General features: G+C 53.0%; 6 protein-coding genes across 7 annotated transcripts; 2 read left to right on the top strand and 4 right to left on the bottom strand.

Annotated features, from left to right (window-relative positions):
• Positions 1–1,969: 1,969 nt before the first annotated feature.
• J3458_009476 (uncharacterized protein) lies at positions 1,970–3,053 on the bottom strand (the record flags this gene model as incomplete). The annotated part of the gene is made up of 5 exons (XM_066119809.1): positions 1,970–2,128; positions 2,216–2,391; positions 2,476–2,661; positions 2,721–2,732; positions 2,984–3,053. The coding sequence occupies 5 exons, from the start codon at positions 3,051–3,053 to the stop codon at positions 1,970–1,972; spliced, it is 603 nt and encodes a 200-aa protein (XP_065975606.1).
• A 672-nt stretch (positions 3,054–3,725) lies between these two features.
• J3458_009475 (uncharacterized protein) lies at positions 3,726–6,501 on the bottom strand. 2 transcript variants are annotated; one of them, XM_066119807.1, is made up of 3 exons: positions 5,841–6,501; positions 4,503–5,754; positions 3,726–4,411 (listed from the first exon to the last, which is right to left on the bottom strand). In XM_066119807.1, exons 1-3 carry the CDS (start codon positions 5,937–5,939, stop codon positions 4,266–4,268), a joined length of 1,497 nt encoding a protein of 498 aa, XP_065975604.1. In that variant the 5' UTR covers positions 5,940–6,501; the 3' UTR covers positions 3,726–4,265. The 2 variants fall into 2 exon arrangements, with proteins under 2 accessions (XP_065975604.1, XP_065975605.1); XM_066119808.1 differs by having other exon boundaries at positions 3,726–5,754.
• Positions 6,502–8,755: 2,254 nt separating this feature from the next.
• On the top strand, positions 8,756–15,241 carry RAD50_1 (DNA repair protein rad50). Its single transcript, XM_007817692.2, has 2 exons — positions 8,756–9,333; positions 9,416–15,241. The coding sequence occupies exons 1-2, from the start codon at positions 9,127–9,129 to the stop codon at positions 13,130–13,132; spliced, it is 3,924 nt and encodes a 1,307-aa protein (XP_007815883.1). The 5' UTR covers positions 8,756–9,126; the 3' UTR covers positions 13,133–15,241.
• J3458_009473 (uncharacterized protein) lies at positions 13,753–14,907 on the bottom strand (the record flags this gene model as incomplete). The annotated part of the gene is made up of 1 exon (XM_007817691.1): positions 13,753–14,907. One exon carries the CDS (start codon positions 14,905–14,907, stop codon positions 13,753–13,755), a length of 1,155 nt encoding a protein of 384 aa, XP_007815882.1.
• An 830-nt stretch (positions 15,242–16,071) lies between the features above and the next one.
• J3458_009471 (uncharacterized protein) lies at positions 16,072–18,282 on the bottom strand. The gene has a single exon (XM_066119805.1). The coding sequence runs from the start codon at positions 18,104–18,106 to the stop codon at positions 17,192–17,194; it is 915 nt and encodes a 304-aa protein (XP_065975602.1). The 5' UTR covers positions 18,107–18,282; the 3' UTR covers positions 16,072–17,191.
• On the top strand, positions 16,309–16,941 carry J3458_009472 (uncharacterized protein; the record flags this gene model as incomplete). The annotated part of the gene is made up of 1 exon (XM_066119806.1): positions 16,309–16,941. The coding sequence occupies one exon, from the start codon at positions 16,309–16,311 to the stop codon at positions 16,939–16,941; it is 633 nt and encodes a 210-aa protein (XP_065975603.1).
• Positions 18,283–18,515: the final 233 nt, after the last annotated feature.

The following is an 18,515-nucleotide window of genomic DNA, read 5'->3' as shown; positions in this document are numbered from 1 at the left end:
TGACATGTCTGCTGTGGATGGGGGTTTTCTCGTGGACAGCGCTGGGAGATAATGACTTGACGTCTAGACCTAGGCACTTTCCGGGCCATTTGATTGGGCTGCTCTTGGTAATTGTCGCGTTGTCCCCGTCTATCGCTGATTTTTATTATTATTATTTTTTTTTTGTTACGGCCACAGAAGTTTCCGAGCTCCCTACTTCCCAGTGGTATGCTGCCGGAAGCATTATGGTTCTTGCTCGGCGGACCCGGACTGGGAAGACTGGGACGTAGTCCCGCTTGAGGTTGTAACGATGAAACTTGGTTATTTGTTCTGTCAAGCTCTTATGAGGCAAAGTGTAGTCACTGCGCTTATTGAGGTCGAATTTGACCCAAGTCATCCTAGGCATGCGTGTATTTGTTGCTTTTTGCGTATTTTTATTAGCTTGGAAAATAATAGAAGAATTAATAAGGCTGTGGTATGTTACTATATGTATTCCATAGCCGCGACATTAATGCTACAGGCAGAGCACGAGCAGGTCTTGCCTGGTTTTGGGACGAGAAGGTGATGAGAAGGGCAGAAAAGAAGATTCCATGAATGCAGAGGAAGGATGTTTGAAAGGTGTGTGCGTGCGCGTTTGCGTGCATTTGGGCCCGACAGCTGCGTGCCAGGTGACGGCCAGCACAAACGCTGCACCGAGTCGGTCTCCTCTCGACATGGATCTACTCAACAACTACGCATCTGGCGTCCAGGCACATTGGTAGCCTACCAGGACACCAACCGGCTCTCAAATCGTACAGCTAGATGCCGCGCCGTCTCGAAGACGCAAGTGTGGTTACGAAGTTATGAACCACCCGGTGGCCTCAGACCTCCGCGGCCGTAACAAACCACAACTTCCAGTTCAACACCGCAGTTCATAGCCGTCCCGAAAAGCCGGCCCTGTTCCAACCCACCCCCGGCAAAACCAACATCTCGGACCCGGAGACCATCCAAGCTCGAAAAACCCGCTGAACTACCCCGAGCACCCCAACGAGCCAGAGCTGCACCTGGACGGGATGCGCCAACGCTACGACTAGGCCGGGCTCGAATCCCACATGCTCGTCCACCTCCTCGGCGACGTGCTCGCCGGCGCGCAAGCAGCGGCCCCAGCATCCTTCGTAAAGACGTATATCCTGATTCCTGTGCGGGTCTGGCGCGGCGACACTCATGTCCATCGCCGGGATGCTCAACCAGATCCTGCGCGTCTTCAACACTCTCCCGCAGATCCCCCTGCTCAAGCAGGACATACATGACCTTCTTTACTACACAAGTCGTGAGCGTTGCCGAGCGGGTCAGGGACCTACGGCCCCCGGGGTGCACATTTGTCCCGCCGTCTCTGTGCATGGGCTGGGTCACCACGCCGAGCGAGGACGTGAAGGCCCGGCTGGGGACGTGGATGGAGTTTTGCAAGGCAGATTTCCGCGGGGTTTCAACAGTACGGATTTCACGGGCTGGTTGGAGCATCGGTTTGGGAGGATGAGGGCGCGGGCGAGTCGCGCCGAGGATAGCGGGATTGCGTCTTCGAGGGGGCACGAAGAGCAAGAAGTATTCGAGATTACGGGGACGAGGCCCTGCTGCGTGATGCGATGATGTACAGAGGGACGATAGTGACGATGACGATGTACGAGCGATGCCCGTGTGCCATCTAGACGTGCATTTTGTCCGAGTATATGATTTGATGTAGCCGAGAAGTCTTGACAAGGCCTCTTCGTAGGCTGTTCAAGGCCACCGCTCTCCTACTCTGCTGTAGAATACACGTTCGTGATCATTTCATGTCGCAGGTACGACCACGATGTCACATGCCTGAACACACGCGCTGCGTGTCCAACATAAAGGATAAGCTAGCTAACTACCTAGGTAGTTGCTGGGCCGAAAGAAAGCAGACTACTCCCAAAAGCTGTGGCTCTACTCTTATTCGACCCGCACCGTCTACATCCCCATGTAACCACCCCTTTTACTTGATGAACTTGGAGGCCAGCCCGGCCAATCCACCCTGCGACTCGGCCTGGCTCTTGAAATACATATTCATGGCCATCTCAGCCGCCTGCTGCACGACATTCTCCTTGCTAGCTCCGTCCGCAACCTTTCCCTGCGAAGCCTTGGAATCGAAGAGCTACAAGACACATTAGTTCCAAATGAACACAACCCCTGATTTGGGGCCCGTGGGTGTTTCTGCGCAGAAAAAGGCGCCATGACGCACCTTGCTAGCCTCGGACATGGCCATGCCCAGAAAGGCAGCCTGTCCCGTCCCTGAGCTGGCGTTGTTGTCAGACTGGGTGAACTTCTTGAGAGCCTGCATGGCGGCGGCGGTTCCGAGCGAGCTAGAGTCGCCTTTACCGTCGTTATTGTAGGCATGCTGGTGTTGCTTGATGGCATCTATTTGACACATGCGTTGTCAGTTGCGGCAGCCCCCAAAACAAAAAGGCAAAGATGTAGACGGCGTGTTCTGTCAAGACCCACCTTGCTCGTCAATGTCCTCGTTTTGGATCTTTTCCTGCTTGTTCCCGACGGCGCTCATAATGTTGGAGAATAGGTCGCTGTTGCCAGAATGACCGGCGTTGCTGGACGCGTGCTGCTGGGCCATCCTGAGGATATCATCTTGGAAACCTCCTCCGCTGCTGCTATTGCCGCCGCCGCCGCCCTGGTCTTGATGGCTGTTAGTCGCTTCGGCCTGAGAGAGGTGTACCGCCACGGCTTGTACTAACTGTTGGACTGTCCTGTTGCAGAGTCTCGTGTTAGACCAAAAAAGCTCGTAGTTGTACGCCGCGCTCTTCCTCAAAGCCTCATCGCCAGCCTGATGGACCAAGGCTACTTCCCATGGTGGGGTAGCTTATCGTCAAGCAGGGGTCCACGGAGGAGGAGGAGGGAGGGGAAGCGGAAGGGAGGGGGAACAGCAATCCATCGACGAGGGGTAAATAATTCCCCTTGATCAAGGCGCAATTCACGAGGCGCTCTCTCTCTCACTCACCTTGGCTCTGCCCCTGACCAGACAGCTGCTGCTGGAGCATGTCCTTTCCGACGCTGAGGAGTTTGTCCATGATGGATGACGATTAGATGTATTTTTGGACTAGCAGATACCGGGTTTCGAAGAGGCTGCTTGATGGAGATGGGGGATGAAAAGGAAAAGAAAGCAAAAAGAAGCTCGAAAGCGAAACTAATAGTAAAAAGGGCAGGCGTAAATCATGACTCTTCCGCTGGCCCATTCGTCGGTCCGTCGTCAAGGTTGCCCGCCCTGGCAGTTGGCATCAAATCACGCCTCGTCATGGGCAATGCCGAGAAGCGGTCCAGGAGCAGTGACACGCCGAAGCTGGCGCGAAACTGCGCACGTGCGGGGCAGAGCTCCACGATACAGCTGAGCCGGGGATAGATGAGGGTAGCGACGTACAGCACACACTCCGGATGTACGATGCTCCTTACCATGGTGAAGCAGGGGAGCGGCCACGGATTGACGGCACGGTTCTGTTTAAAATTGAAGAACACTGCCCTCGAGCATAACAACCAGGGCTCCCGCCTCGTCGTCGACGCATGTCCTTTTTATCAAGCTCCTCCGGTTTCTGGTTTTGTCCTCTGAATAGACCAGCCTTGGGCAAACTCTAAATCCTGCCTCTGCGAAGCCTGCAAACCAAGTCAACAGAGCTCGACAGAAGCTTCACCCAACATCACATACGTCACGATGTGGAAGCAGAACGCTGACTCTCGATACTTTGCACGTTGCGTCATCATGCGTTTGGCATTTGCTTCCAACATTTCTGCTCATTTAATTTGCTGTGAAATTTCCCTGCGCTATTCAAAGTATAAATCCCAAAATAAACGACCCAAAAAAAAGCCCCGAGAGCCCACGCCGTATACTGTGCCTCCTGATTTTTGTTACTCCGCCCAGGTATCATGATGCCCATCATACACCTTTAAAATGTGAAAATGAGTAAAGAAATGACGCATAAAAAAACCCGCATGGCCAAGGTCAACCGCAGGTATAATGTCCAATTCTGTTCCGTACCGTCCTCTAGTCCAGAACAAAAATGAGAAGAGAAAAGCAATATTCAAAAACGCTGTGGCCGCTTTTAATGTATCGTTGCCAACAGATTCGTACACATCTGGTATCCCTGAAGATATGTGATCCCCAAACGCCCAACATTTTCGTCTGGACGTCACGCATTAACGGTCAATGGCCTCAAGTGCTTGCAACTGACGCCGCACAATGCTCAGGTGTCGCCTCAAAGCAAATTCTCCAGAAACTCCTGGCAGCAATTTCATCCCATCATTTGGTCCGCCATGGTTACTTTCTGTGACGCATTGTTCCTCTTCTTTTCCTTCTTAGCCCATCGTAAGCCACAGGCATTGCAAAGTGTTTTCGGTCCATTGGGCCCCTTTCGCCATTCCGGAGAGTCCAGAGTCCCTAGCGTCACAGTCAGTAAGCACAAAAGAGCCACTGGATTGATAACATAAAACGGCCGAACTGGTATGCGGTTTCATGTGGGTAGCCATACCGCAATCTGTGCAGACATATTCCTCCGCCGTCTTCAACTTCTTCTTCTTCTCGCCTGCTCTGGCATCTCGATCGATGGGGATCGCAATGCCGGCATCACCTCTAATGAGCGTTGGGCTGCTGCCACCCGTGGTGATGCCTCTACTGCGCTCCCCTTCAAGATATCGCAGCCCGGTTAACATTTCTATCGTCTCCGCATGCGTATTCCGTTCGTAGCGCGCCATCTTATCGCCCAGGGAGTCCGAGTTTCGGCCTGCCGCGACACCTTCAAGATTCTCTCTCGTAAGCGCGGATCCGTCTGCTTGCATATCGCTTGCCGAACTAGCGTTGCGGAAAAACGGAGTGGATGTTCCTGTGGTCTCGGACGGTGTCATGTCAGACCGGCCTTCCTGACTCTGCACCCATTGACGGTTTGATTCCTCAGTTTCGGCTTCCTCTTCTCTCCGAAGCTCTGCAATGCGGCGTCGCAGTCGCTCGTTCTCCATCTTGTGCTCTAAAAACGAGTCAAGAAGCCCAGCGTTCTTGGTCGGGTACGTCCTGGACATCATGAAGACAGCCTGGCAGAAAGGCGACTGATTATTCGGGTTCGGTGCAAATCTTGCCGCCGCGATATGGGCGTGGCCGACAGTTTCCAGGATAGTATAGCTGCCAGACTTGGTCTTGAATCTGTAGAACATTCGCAGAGGACTACCAGAGGCGATGGATTCGTTCAGTTCAGCAACGAAAACCCCCTGGTCGTCTGGATGAATCAGATCCTTCAGAAACTTATCTTGAATCTCGGCGGCCGTATATCCCGAAATGCCAGATATGCTACTAGACGCATACTTAATTCGGCCGTTGGCGTCGAGAATATGTAGGAAGTCCTTCAGCTCCTCCACCACTTTGGCCGGCCAATTTCTCCGTTTCGTAAAGTCGGTCAATGTGCTTGCATTTCCACTGCTACCGCCACCGTTGAGACTCATCTGGGCAAAAGTACGAGGCGCTAGAGGGCCAGCTCCGGGCACCTTCTCGGCCGTCATGGCCAGCGGATCGTCTTGTGGTTGAGCAATGTTCGAGGAAGAAGCTTGCGCGTTGGCATCGTTCATCATAGCGACGTCTTCGTTTGTATTGGCAGGCATTGAACTAGGAACGTGCATGACTTGTGCGCTGTTTCCCGAGTCAATGTTCATGGATACGTCGCCAAAGGGATCCATCATATCTGCGTCATCGAAAAAGGACATTAAATCATGATTAGATGGCCCGCCGGCGGGAAACTATGGTACAAGGGAAGAATTTCTGTCAGCTCCCGAACTTGCCATGCAACGGAGGCTCCGGCACAGGTATGGAAACAAGTACGAACCTGAGAGTTCTGTGCATTGTTCAAGTCGTTCAGGTTGAATGGCGAAAACGCATAGAAATTGCCAGAAGGCGGCGGAGGTGGAGGGGGGCCGTGGGACATGATTATCTCGATATGTTCAGCAGCTGCAATAGCTCCAGTACATGCAACCTCATCGGATCAGGGTTAGGGTTGGCGTCAAAGTTCAGGCCCGTGACGGGAACATAGCGAGCACTTGGGCAGTTCCGAAACTTTATGGATCGGCTGAGGGGACTGGTGCGCCCGATATGGACTTGTACAGCGCGGGTGCGGACTGCAGAGGCTGATTGCAGCACTTCGAATGCTCAAATGTCGAGTTGAAGAGCAGAACCAGCGACTGGTTGTCGGATATCGGCAGTGCTCTGGAGTTCGAGGCCGGCGCCAGAGCGGTTCGATGCTGGCGGGAATCGTCACGCCGGCGAGCGGGAAAGCAAACCGGTCGACGGTGGGAAAATGATGGAGTTAAACGAAATCGTTGAGCGAACTAACGGGAGCAGGAAGAATAAGAGCAAGAGCAAGAGCAAGAGCGAATGTACGAATTCTTAGCGGCAAGCGTGCTACTGTATCTACTTAAAGTAAGAATCCCGTGGCCGCAGAGGCTACCAGCTCCAGATGTCTGGTACACACCACCAAGTAACTTCTCGACAAATTACGGGGGAGCAGGCACGGAGTGGAAGCTAATCAGAAAATATCGGTACATGGCGACTGGTACCTCGTACTGGGGGGGGCTCGGGGGGGCTCCTCCATTGGCAATGCATGCATGAGGTCTCTAAAGCTGATTGGTACTTGTGGTTACTCCATTCTGAGTTGAGCAGTGCGTACTCGAGTAAGTACTCCGTTATCATGTCTTCCTCCAAGTACTTGGACCCAAAGCGGCCAGGCTACGGAGACGCAGAGCCACAGCGCCACCCACAGGGCAAACCACTTGACCAGTTTGACGCCAAACAGTCGGCAGCAGCCAGTCAAGGGGGTGCTCGGGATTCGGGATGGTGGTGAATTGCAACTCAGACTGACAAACAATTTCGATATTTGTAGTCCGGAACCTGCAGACCAGCTGACCCTGGTCTCTGCGTCCGCCAGCCGGCCTGGGCGGAGGAAGCTCCCAGGTGCCTGCCTGTCTTGGGCCAGGGACTCCGTTCTGCATCTCGCTCCAGCAAGTCACGACTGGTTCGGAGCAAAACGCCCGCAAAAAGCGGAGAGCTTGGCCAATAAAGCTCGCGCCGTGGCGCTGTCGATCTCAGGCTCCCTCGGGTCCATCCATTCAAGACTACAATAGTACACGACTAACTACGCCGTACCGACTGCCAAACCCCCATAACGGAACGGGAATTGATAGGCAGAAGCTAGTCATTCCTGGGCTGGGGAGTGGCCGAGTAGTCAAGCTTACTACTCCAATGGTCCGGACTGGTTGGCAATTTGAATTTTGAATTTTATTTTGTAAGAAAAAGAAAAGAAAGAGGAAAAAGCAAGTCTTGCTGGAGCCTAAAAAATAAGGACTGGTCATGGCCAAGTCTGAGAGGTTCGAAGCTGGCACGGCAAATGATCACCACGTTTGCATCCCCAAAGGGAACATGACGTGTTGTTTTGGTCGCAAAGCTCATCCGGCTGCTATCAACGAATGGAGCTACGGAATATATTACCGGTATTCCTTGTGTCAAAAGGATTATTCGAGGCGGAATGGGGACCAGAGGATAGGTTGCCACCCGAGGAATTGAGCCGAGGCGCGGAACCTGGGGAGCTTTGTTGTGCAAAGTAAACGCTGCGAGAGACGGAAAAGAAGATTGCGGAACTCTCTTTGAGAGGTGGACGGATTCCTAGCCATTGAGGGTTCTGGTCTAGGAACAAAGAGGCTGAGCCTGGGTAGCATTTGCGATGGAGTGGAACATGGGGAAAAGCGAAAAGTCCATGTTTTCATGTTAGGGCAGGGGGGGAGCAGATCAGTCGTACTACTAGTAGTAAGTCGCAATCTTGATTTTGCTTGCCCCTCGCTCTTAGTTCCTTTTTTTTTTTGGCCACAGCTTCGTCGACTCGAACACCAGGCACTCTGCAATACGGAGTGTATGCGGTAACTACTCCATATCCACATTGCAAAATGCTGTCGCCAGAGTATCACGGTACAGAGCAGCACAGACACTTACACCGTACCGTTCTACCGGCCTGTCTGGTTTCATCGAAATTCCCCGCTGGTGGCCTCTTGTCCCAGTTCGACAGGTTGACATGTCATCAATCAGATTTGTCTCTGTTTCCAAAAGCAAATTGTGACTTTTCATCTTGTCTCTTTACCCCTCCTTGGCAGGGGCCAAGCTGCGGTTCCAGGGACGACTTGGGTATTCCATGCCGCCGACACACTTATGTACATCCTGATGATGGTTAGCAACCATCCAGACCACGGAGCACTACCTGTTTGAGCTCCAGAGGCATCAGGCTTCTGCAATACTATTACAAAATATACAGAATACATCCTTTTAAGGCTAGTCTACCACTATACCGCCTCACCAAGAAGCTTGAACTTTGCTTCAACGGCCAGGGCTTGTCGCGCTGCTCGACTGCTGCTGGGGTCTGCACCACGCTTCAACAGGGATCCAACGGCCCAAGCCTACTAACTAGTACTACCTAGTCTGAATCAGGCAAAATCGGCCACATTAATTCTCCGATTTGCTCGGCACGCGGGTTGCAAAAAAGGCCGCACACCTGTGTGTGTGGTTGTGGGTTCGGGGTGTGCGGCCTTTTTTGCAACCCGCGTGCTCGGACTCGTGGCGTCGATTCCGTACTCCGTACCAATAGGGAGTGTCCCGGCCGTCCTCTGTGCTACGCACAAGTTAACGGAATACTGCGGAGTACTATCAAGAAAATGTAATAACTGGTAATAATTTAGTTATCGTCTTCCCAAACATTGACGTGTCAAGCTCAAGAGATCAAGTACAAAATGCCAATTCCATCGATGGTGGCTCGTACCCAAAATATCTGCGTGCGGAGTACTACTTTGTACTGTGTACTCAACATGTGGCGCATGTGTGGCGCACGTACGGACTATTGGTGAAATGAAATGTCACTGCACGTGAAGACGCTCCCCTCATCTTCACCAAAGCTCGCGCCGAAACGCGTGACCACTGCCTAGCGCGTCCCGCAACGTGCACATTTGCAACGAGAATACAGGGGTCCAAACCAGCCTAGGAGAACGAGGACTTCCAGCTAGTCGGCGCTCACTCAACAAGCCATCTTGGCCACGCCCAATCTTTGGCCTTCAAATCAATGCATCGCACCGTCCAACATGTCGAGAATCGACAAACTCTCCATCTCTGGAGTCCGGTCCTTTAGCCCGTCGGTCCGAGAGGCCATCCAATTCAATACGCCCTTGACCTTGATCGTCGGATACAATGGATCTGGAAAGACGACCATCATCGAGTGTCTCAAGTATGCCACTACTGGAGAGCTGCCGCCAAACAGCAAAGGCGGTGCATTCATCCATGACCCCAAAGTAAGCTCTGGTCTTCTCGATGAGTAGTGTCCTCTTGTCGCCATGCCATCTTCATCCTGGATTTCGCGCTAATGTTACCCAGCTCTGTGGAGAGAAAGAGGTCATGGCCCAGGTGAAGCTGCAATTTCGTTCCATCAACGACCGCCAGCATGTCGCTACCCGCAGTCTACAGCTGACGGTCAAGAAAACGACTCGCTCGCAGAAAACCCTTGACTGTTCTCTTGTCGTAGTGAACAATGGCGAGCGAACAACGACCTCCACCAGGCAGGCTCAGCTTGACGAAATGATTCCGGAGAGACTCGGCGTTTCGCCCGCTATCCTTGATGCCGTCATCTTTTGTCACCAGGATGAGTCCTTGTGGCCACTTAGCGAACCTGCCGCCTTGAAGAAGCGATTTGACGAAATATTCGAAGCTCTCAAGTATACCAAGGCCATTGACAACTTGAAGGTACTTCGCAAGAAGCATGTGGAGCAGTTGGGCAAGCTACAAAACGATGAAGCCCATAATAAGGCAAATAAAGACCGGGGTGAAAGAGCAGAAAAGCGAATGACCGGTTTGCAGGCCGAAATTGAGGATGCTCGGGAAAAGTGCGAGGCTCTTTCGGCCGAGATGCAGGAAACTCATGACAAGATTCGCCGCAAATATGAGCAGGCCAATAGTTTTCTTCAAATTGTTCAGAATGTTGGGAACAAGAAGGAACAACTGGAATACAGACAAGATGCCGTGAACGAGTTGAAACAGACGTTTGACGAGCTTCATGAGGACGACGCATCGCTTGAGACTGCACTCGCCCAATACGAAAATAGCATGGAGCGATATCGAGAAGAAGCAGAGCAGAGCAAGTCGCAGTACAACGACTTGCAGCAAGAATTGGCTGACTCGCGCAAGAATTTGTCCACAAAGCTTTCCGAACAGGGCAAACATCAGTCAGACAAGGATAAATATGAGCGACAGGTAAAAGCTCGCATGGAGATGCTGCAAGAAGCTGCAGTTACACACGGCTTTCGAGGCTACGATAGGGATTTGACAGAACATCACGTCAAGTCTTTCAACGAAAAGATCCAGAAACTTCTGGCTGAGAAGAAGCGAGACCTGGAGCGGCTGCAGAAGGAAAATGCCGCAGAATTGGACAAGGCAACTGGAGTAATTACAGAGTTGGAGGGTCGAAAGGCTGCCAGAACCCAGGACCGCGTGTCGGCAAAGCAACGTATCGGAGCCATTGAAAAGCGCACGAGTGTCCTGCAGAACGAGGCCAGTCTAATTGATGTTGACGAAGGTGCCAAGGCTATCTTGGATGGCCAGCTAGAAGATATATGTGCACGTTTTAGCAGAGCACAAGCTCAGATGGAACAGGCCAACTGGGACCAACATATCTCTGACGAAAACGACAAGCTATGGCAGCTTGAGACTGAGAACGAGAAGCTTGGCCGAGAACTAGTCGAATGCACTCGTCTCGCTTCTGAAAGAGCGCAACTTGACTATAGGAAGAAGGAGGTCGCAGACAGAAAACGGAAACTTGAGACCCTAACTAATACATGGAAATCTAAGCTTGCCACGGCGATTGGCAGTGATTGGGAGCTGGATACACTGGAAACAAAATTTCACACTGTTCTCACCCAGCAAAATAAGGCACTCCAAGACGCTCGCCGGAGTCTGGAGCAGGCCAAGCAGAAACAACAGAAAGTTGAATACAGACTCAAAAATGCCAGGGAGTCCCAAGAATCCAAGTCCCGAGATGCGGAAACGTGCAAGAAACAAGTTTTGACTGCACTTCACAAAGTCCGAGATGGCGCAGTCATTGATGACTACCAGGAAGAGGTTGGCTCGGTAGAACAACAGGTCGAAGACTACCGCAACGAGTTGAGTCTTTTCGATGCACTTGTAGACTACTACAGCAAGTGCAAGCGAATGCTAGAGTCGAAGAAGCGCTGCCTGCTCTGCGAACGACATTTCGATGACGGTCAAAGCGCTAGTTTGGATCGTCTTAGCAAAAAAATTGAAAAGAACCTTGACCCAAAGGGCAAGGTTGACGTGGAGAAGGACCTGAAGGAGGCCATGGCTAGCCTGGATTCGCTGCGTTCAGTTCGATCTAGCTACGACACATACAAGCGACTGACTGCAGAGCTTCCATCTATACGTGACGAGTGCAAGGCGATTGAGAGCGAATACGACGCGCTCGAACGCCAATTAGAAGAGCACGAGTCTAGAGTTGCTGGCGAAGACGGCCGAGTGCGCGACTTGGATGACTTGTCCAAGACTGTTTCGAGCGTATCCCAGCTCATGAAAGATATTCAAGACTCCGAAAGTCAGGTGGACCGCATCATGTCACAACAGCTGTCTGGCGGTACCACTCGAAGCGCTGATGAGATTCATGAGCTGCAGGCTAGCATTGGAGAGCAAATGAGGGGATTGAAAAACCGGGTGGCTAAATTGACTACGGATAGACAGCGGATGAAGGACCAACTAGGCTCCTTGGAGCTGGAAAGAAGTGAACTCAGGAACAAGATTGGCCAGGCGGTTGGCCAACTGGACAAGAAGAATGATATCCAGAACCAAATACAGGCCCTCAGAGACGACATGATACATCAGCGGGAGACTATCCAACGGGCCGACGAGGAGCTTGAGAAGGTAGAACCTAGCATCGTCGACGCTCGATCCGCTCGCGATGACACTCTTCGAAGAGGCCGTGCCAAGGAGCAAGTGATTGTCGACGAACGGGACGTGATTGCCAACTCTGTTAGCGAAATGAAATTGCTTGACAATGATATACAGGACTATATTGACCGAGGCGGACCGTCAAACTTGGCATCCAATCAGCGGGCGATAGCGGCTTTGGAGAAATCCATTAGCAACACTGAAAAGGACATTGCGGACCTCACTGTTCGAGCAAACAAGTTGAAGCAAGACATTGACAGCGGTGACCGTATGAAGAAGAATATCAGCGACAATCTCAACTACCGCAAACACCTACGGCAATTAGAAGTTCTCCGGAGAGAGATTGAAGAGCTTGAGGATCGCAACGCTCATGAAGATTACGAACGCCTGCAGAGCGAAGCACGCAGCCTTGAGAACCAATCCAACCGCCTTCTTGCCGAACGAGGATCCGTCATGGGCAGCATGAAGACCAAGGATGAAGAACTAGGCAGGCTATTACAGGAGTGGGAAATGGACTACAAGGGGGCCAAACAGAAATATCGCGAGTCCCACATCCGTGTCGAAACCACCAAAGCCGCCATTGAAGATTTAGCCCAGTGCGGAGCAGCCGTCGACAAAGCCGTCATGCAATTCCACTCGATGAAGATGGCAGAAGTCAACCGCATTGCAGGCGAACTCTGGCAGTCCACCTACCAAGGCACAGACATTGACACGATTCTCATTCGCTCCGACAACGAATCCACCTCGGGCAAGCGCAACTACAACTACCGCCTCTGCATGGTCAAGCAAGACACGGAAATGGACATGCGCGGCCGCTGCTCAGCCGGCCAAAAAGTCCTCGCGAGCATCATCATCCGTCTCGCCCTAGCAGAGTCCTTTGGCGTAAACTGCGGGCTGATTGCCCTTGATGAGCCGACTACCAATTTGGACCGCGACAACATCAAGAGCTTGGCGGAATCTCTTCACATGATTATCAAGACGAGGCAGGCGCAGAGTAATTTCCAGCTCATTGTGATTACGCACGACGAGGACTTTTTGAGACACATGCGATGTAGTGATTTCTGCGACAGCTTTTTCCGTGTAAAGAGGGATGCGACTCAGAATAGTGTCATTGTCAGGGAGAGCATTACCAAAATCTTTTAAACGGCTAGTTCTGGCATTATGAGAGGGACTCGTGTGTAACACGTACATTTCATGAGCAAAGCTGGGCGTACTAGGCGTTTTTGATGGCCTGGTTATGACGAGGACGCGATGGCAAGGTTTCTGTAGCTCAGGAGATGATCGGCCAGGATGTAAATATACGGCATATGGTGGCGTATTCACAAGCACACGAAGCGGTGACGATTGTAAACAAGGGACGCTACATTAGAAGCGAGTCTTGTCTGCGAGATTTTAAGACCTAGAATATCTAAAGAGCGTAGTGACGGTGGTCCCGATTCTGCATTTGCGACAAGCCATTTCCATCATATACGACGTGTTCCGCAATGAAGTTTGGGATGAAGGTTTCAAAATCATACATGTGTATTATTGTGTTATTTTGGTCAGCGCTGCAAGGACCAACTAGTCGCTCTCTTCACAGAAATAACGGCATATCCTCATCAAGCAGGATAATCCAAAGCACCAGCAAGGATGTAAAAAATGGATTCTTTGAAATATCGCCCCTAAACTCATCCAAGTGTCGGGTTCAACAGAATTTGACACAGCATAGCTCTCTTGCAAAAAAATCAAAAAAATAAATAAACAAGGCCGCCGAGCGCCGGTGTCTACGTAGGCTTATACATCCACTTGGCGGGATCAAAGACAACCTCCAAGTCGACGTTGTCAAAGATGCCAATGGCACAGCTCAAGTCGTGGAAGCCTTCCAACCCCGTCACCGGCAAGTCCTGCTCGGCGTCGGTCTCCTCGTGCAGATTCCACCCGCCGGCGCGGACGCCGTCCCTGGTGAAGAAGACGGACACCTCTGGGCGCGACGTGCCGTTTGGCGCAAAGGTCATTCCGATGCCCAGCGTCTCGCCCTTGCGGAACTCGTGCGTGAAGTCCTTGCCGCCCCATCGGTCGTTGATGTACTTGCGGCCGTCGTCTCCGTGGACGGCGAGGCTGCCGCGGTGCCATCCCGGGAGGCGGAAGGACGGGTAGGGAAGGGCGGTGAAACCCACGGCTATGGTGTTGTTCTTGCTGCCGGGGCGCACCTTGACCTCGTAGTAGATGGTCTTGGGCTGGCCGTAGCGCGTGGGGTCATGCTCGTCGACGAGGTACAGCGGCGGGTAGCCGATGATGCACTTGTCCGGACTCTTCTGTGCCGTCGAGGCCTCCCAGTGGCCGAGCGCCAGCCAGTTCAGCTTGCCGTTGAAGCCGGCGGGCTCCATGAGGCGGAGGTTGCTTGCGTCGAGGGCCTTCTTGGCCGCGGCGTCGATATGCATGGGCTGAGTGAGAGGATGCTGTGCGCACCAAGCCTCCCCGGCCTCGGCTTCTTCCTCGGTAGCATTGTTGACGGGCGAGTAGTCGTGTCCGCTGAAGATGGCCGGCGGAGGAGGGAAGAGAGACGTGTCGGGCACTGCGGCTTGCCAGTTGTGCTCGGCTTTCTCCTGGGACGGAGGGGCCTCGGGAGGAGGAGGAACTGCCCAGTCTTGGTTAGGGGGAGGCGGTGCGTATCCGGGCTTGTAGCCTGGAGGAGGTCCTGCCGGAGGCGCGAATTCATTCTGGTGATGGGATGGTGGCGGACCCGGTGGTGCGGCGTATTGTTGCTGGCTGGGCGGTGGTCCGGATGGTGGTGCGTAGGTGTGCTGATTTGACGATGATGCAGCGGATGAAGGGTAGGGATAGGACGAGGGGTCTTTTACATGCTCTGGACGCTGCGGCTGCTGAGCGGGCCTCGGAGCCGGGTCATTGTCCTTTTCACTTTTGCCTCCAAAGCACATGGCGCCGTGTTACCGATGTTGAAGTTTTGCCTGATGGTGGTGGTTCTTGTCAGCGTGATGCTCAGATGTCATGACGTGGGGTTGCTCGCTTGCAATGAAATGGTTCTATTTGATTGATGGTTAGCTACCCACCGCTGAATTTTTTTTTTTTTTTTTTTTTGCTTAAATTTTATCTTGGGGGTAGAAATTGAAATCTCGCGCGATGCTAGTAGTGATGGAGCCGGCAAATAGGCTTGGAAGGGGATGATGAAGAAAGGTTGAGAGAATGGGCGATGCCAAGAGTCGTCATACTGACCACGAACAACGAAGCCATTTGCAAACACACAGCCTTGCCCGGTACCTACTAGCTCGTACCCACTAGGGTACCTGGCTACTAGATGCATGCCCCACCACGCTTTATTCTTGCAGCCAGGATAGCACGCGAATCACACGTCAGATAACATTGGTGACAGTACTGGGGGTTGTCTTTTTTTTATATTCGCTATTGGCAGCAGATGACCTAGTAGATGATTATGCCCATATCAGTCAGAATTCATGTGTAACCACTGCGCGGCTCTGAACCGTCGCCCTGCGGCTCCGTGCAAATGGCGCCTTGAAAGAACGCATCTCTGGCCCTCCTTGGTCTGCTAACATCTCTCTCAAAATAAGCATGGGTCTATGTCTCAGGTGTTGCTGCGAAATGGGTTCCTGTTCCAAATATACATGCGGACAGGGCCCAGCCAAATTCACGCTTCGGGCCACGACCGAGTGACGTCCCTGGTGCCTGCCCCCTTAACGTCAACATTAGACGAACACTGCAAGCCTCCCAATCTGTTGAATTTGGTAGTTCTTTTTTGGCCCCTTTATCTACAGTTGTCACATGAGGGCGCCACGACCATGCTTGCGACGATGCCGCAATCAGATGCCACGCAGCATGGCAGTTTTAGTGATTGTATCGCGAGGAACCAGTGTGGAACGACGGTACAGCGCAAGGTGCCTGTCGTCGTCGCAAATGGTGAAACGATACGCCTGGAGGCAAGCCCTCGGCCAATTCACAGCCCCATTGGCCAGCCCGAGGCAGGATCACTGAATGCAATTCTTCGGGAACACAGTGTGAAGCGACTGTACGTGCCCACCATCGCGTGGACCGGAGACCAGGTTCGGCTGCTGAACATGGCATTCGAGAAGGTAGACGTGCCAATACGAAAGCCACAGCAAGGCCTACAACAAGGCTTAGGTTACAAGCCTGGCGGAGAGCAACTGGAAAAAGACGAGTGCCGTTGGCCGAGCGCGGATGCAATAGCGGCTACAAGAGGGCTGCTGGAAGAGGGTGCGGAGAGGCCAGAAATTGGCCATGAAGGCTCTTCTTGCCGAGTTTGGCCTTGTACCGTCTCGGTAAGTTCGCGCGAGGTAGAAGTGTAGATGGATGCAGAACGGTGCAAGTTGCAGGGCTACTCGACAGGCGCTGATGAGAAAGGACGCAGTGGTATCAGCGCAAATGGATTTCGGTCTCGAAACGTCAGTGGTCTTAAAGCCGGCAAGGTCGAGTTCCAGTTTGGTGACAAGACTGTGAACCAGTTACGGCCGGATGGCATCTTCGAGACGAACTCGGGGGGACCACAGCTCGTTGCGTACGCCAATTTCGAAACAATATCGACTTTTCGGAAAAGGCACAGCCGGGGGAGAGCCAGGAAGCTGCTAATGATTCAGCCAGCCGAGGCGTGCGAAGACCTGTACATCATCGGCATACTGATTGGGCTAGCACAGCTTCAGCGACGACGGTCGGGTAGCCGGGAGGGGTGTGAAGCTGAAGGCGGACAGAGGGCAACGCTGATGGGGATTCCTACGAGAGAGGCCAAGTGGCTTTACGTCTACACGACGAGGATACCAGACAAGTTCCTTGCCAAGCTGGAGAGGCCGTCGCAGCGGAGCGACTGCGATAGGGTAGTCGTCAGATATGAGTCGATTAGTTTAATAGAGCCGCAAAGGGCGGTACGCCGGATGTGGCTGGCGCTGCGTAGAAACTTGCCAATGCTGGAACAACCCCGAGGTTGAATCGGATGATGAATGGGGGATAAACAGATGGATGGATTAGATAGTTTGGGGCGGCCGCCAGATTTTCGATCTAGGGTCAACCGAGTAACCTCCCGCAGATTTTAGAGACCCCGACAGCCCGACGTGAAGGTAAGAGAAGATGCACGTTAAACCCGTCCAGTCTGAGACGATTGTCCTGGCGTGCTTGTCTTGCCGTGGCCGCATACTGACTATCATGGACGGATTTTGTATAATTCATCAGTATCCATCGTTAGGCACTCCGACTCCCGTCAGGATACATAGACTCAACCCAACCATTGAACTCCCTCCACACCCAGGCCCGGAACTGCCTGTCTTTTTCCTCATTCCCGCGCTCGTCCTCATCCGCCGTTCCCAGCAGCTCATGATGCCGCAGTTCGTCCAATTGGCTCTGTCTGCTCACCCCGTGCTGCTGCTCCTTGAGGCCCTCGAACAATCTCCGGTACAGATACTCGCGCTCACTGTCCGTCACGCTGACACACTCAAACGCCTGTGAAACCCGACAAACCACGCCCAGCTCAGAGTGCAGCAGCAACATCTCGTCCCGGGAAGCCGTCGCCGCGGCCGCAAAGATCCTGGGCACCTCGCCGGCACCACGACCGGCCGCTGACAACGACGACGTTGACTCCCCGGTTGATTCCTCGCTGTGGACTTGCTCGCTATGCAGCACACACCAGGCCGCCAGACCCGCGTTGTTGGTGCGACACCCGCATGAAAGTCGTGTGGACGTAGCTTCGGCTGCGGCGGGGGATGATCGGGCGGGCGTGTATTTCTCGTCGACGCGTCTATCCTTCCACAGCTGCGTGTGTACAATGGGCACAGTTTTCCAAGACATGGCGAGTGACGTGATTTTATCGACTGGTGCTTGATACTGTGCTCCGTACGGGAAGGTGGGCCATGACATGTTGTATCGCGGGGACCCCAGATTCAAAGACGGGAGCAGTTTCGTTTTTTTTTTTTTTTTTGACATTTCAGCGCGACCCATACGGAGTAATCTCGTCGGCTTTTTTCGGCAAACGGCCAAGTTGCCGTCGAGTCGTTGGCCGCAGCCCACCCCCGTCCTCCGCGGAACACAAATGATTTGCAGGATACACTCACTGTCCGATCCAGTCGCAACTCCACATCGCATCCGCATCCGCATCCGCATCCACGGCACTTGTCAATCATTGTCCGAAAGATTGGCTCCACTTGTCGCAACGGCGGGGAGGCGAGCGAGCATCGAAAATTGAATGCCTAGACATCATCGGCACGCGCTTTCACCCAGAAAAAAACCGGTGTGGCCGTGTGTGAGATGTTGTCACACCCATCGCACTCGGACTCGTTTTCGCTGTGGGAGTGGCAAGCAAGAAAGAGGTCCAGACATGGCAACATGGCACCACTCGTCGGTGATGGCGTAATCCAGTTCCCCCGGCCCGCGGCAACTGCGCACATGCAAGGCAAGGAAGGGTAGGTGCCTCAGGGCGCCATCGACCGCCCCAGTGCCTTGCAGCTGCCTCCTGTGGCTGGTATTAGCTTCCCGCTTCATCGTGCCTTCCCGACTGCTCATGTCTCTGCAA

The sequence above is a fragment of the Metarhizium acridum genome, assembly GCF_019434415.1.
Source record: "Metarhizium acridum strain ARSEF 324 chromosome Unknown scaffold_141, whole genome shotgun sequence".
NCBI lineage: Eukaryota > Fungi > Ascomycota > Sordariomycetes > Hypocreales > Clavicipitaceae > Metarhizium > Metarhizium acridum.
Note: the sequence above shows the minus strand (reverse complement) of the source record. Positions and strands in the feature narration are given on the sequence as shown.

Excerpts from the sequence above, each read along its gene's own strand:
- RAD50_1 (XM_007817692.2), top strand. The coding sequence starts at position 9,127 with ATGTCGAGAATCGACAAACTCTCCATCTCTGGAGTCCGGTCCTTTAGC. Across the intron at positions 9,334-9,415 it reads CATTCATCCATGACCCCAAA|CTCTGTGGAGAGAAAGAGGT; the intron begins GTAAGCTCTGGT and ends AATGTTACCCAG.
- J3458_009471 (XM_066119805.1), bottom strand. The coding sequence starts at position 18,106 with ATGCGGATGCGGATGCGGATGCGATGTGGAGTTGCGACTGGATCGGAC.
- J3458_009475 (XM_066119808.1), bottom strand. The coding sequence starts at position 5,939 with ATGTCCCACGGCCCCCCTCCACCTCCGCCGCCTTCTGGCAATTTCTAT. Across the intron at positions 5,755-5,840 it reads ACAATGCACAGAACTCTCAG|TTTCCCGCCGGCGGGCCATC; the intron begins GTTCGTACTTGT and ends CTTGTACCATAG.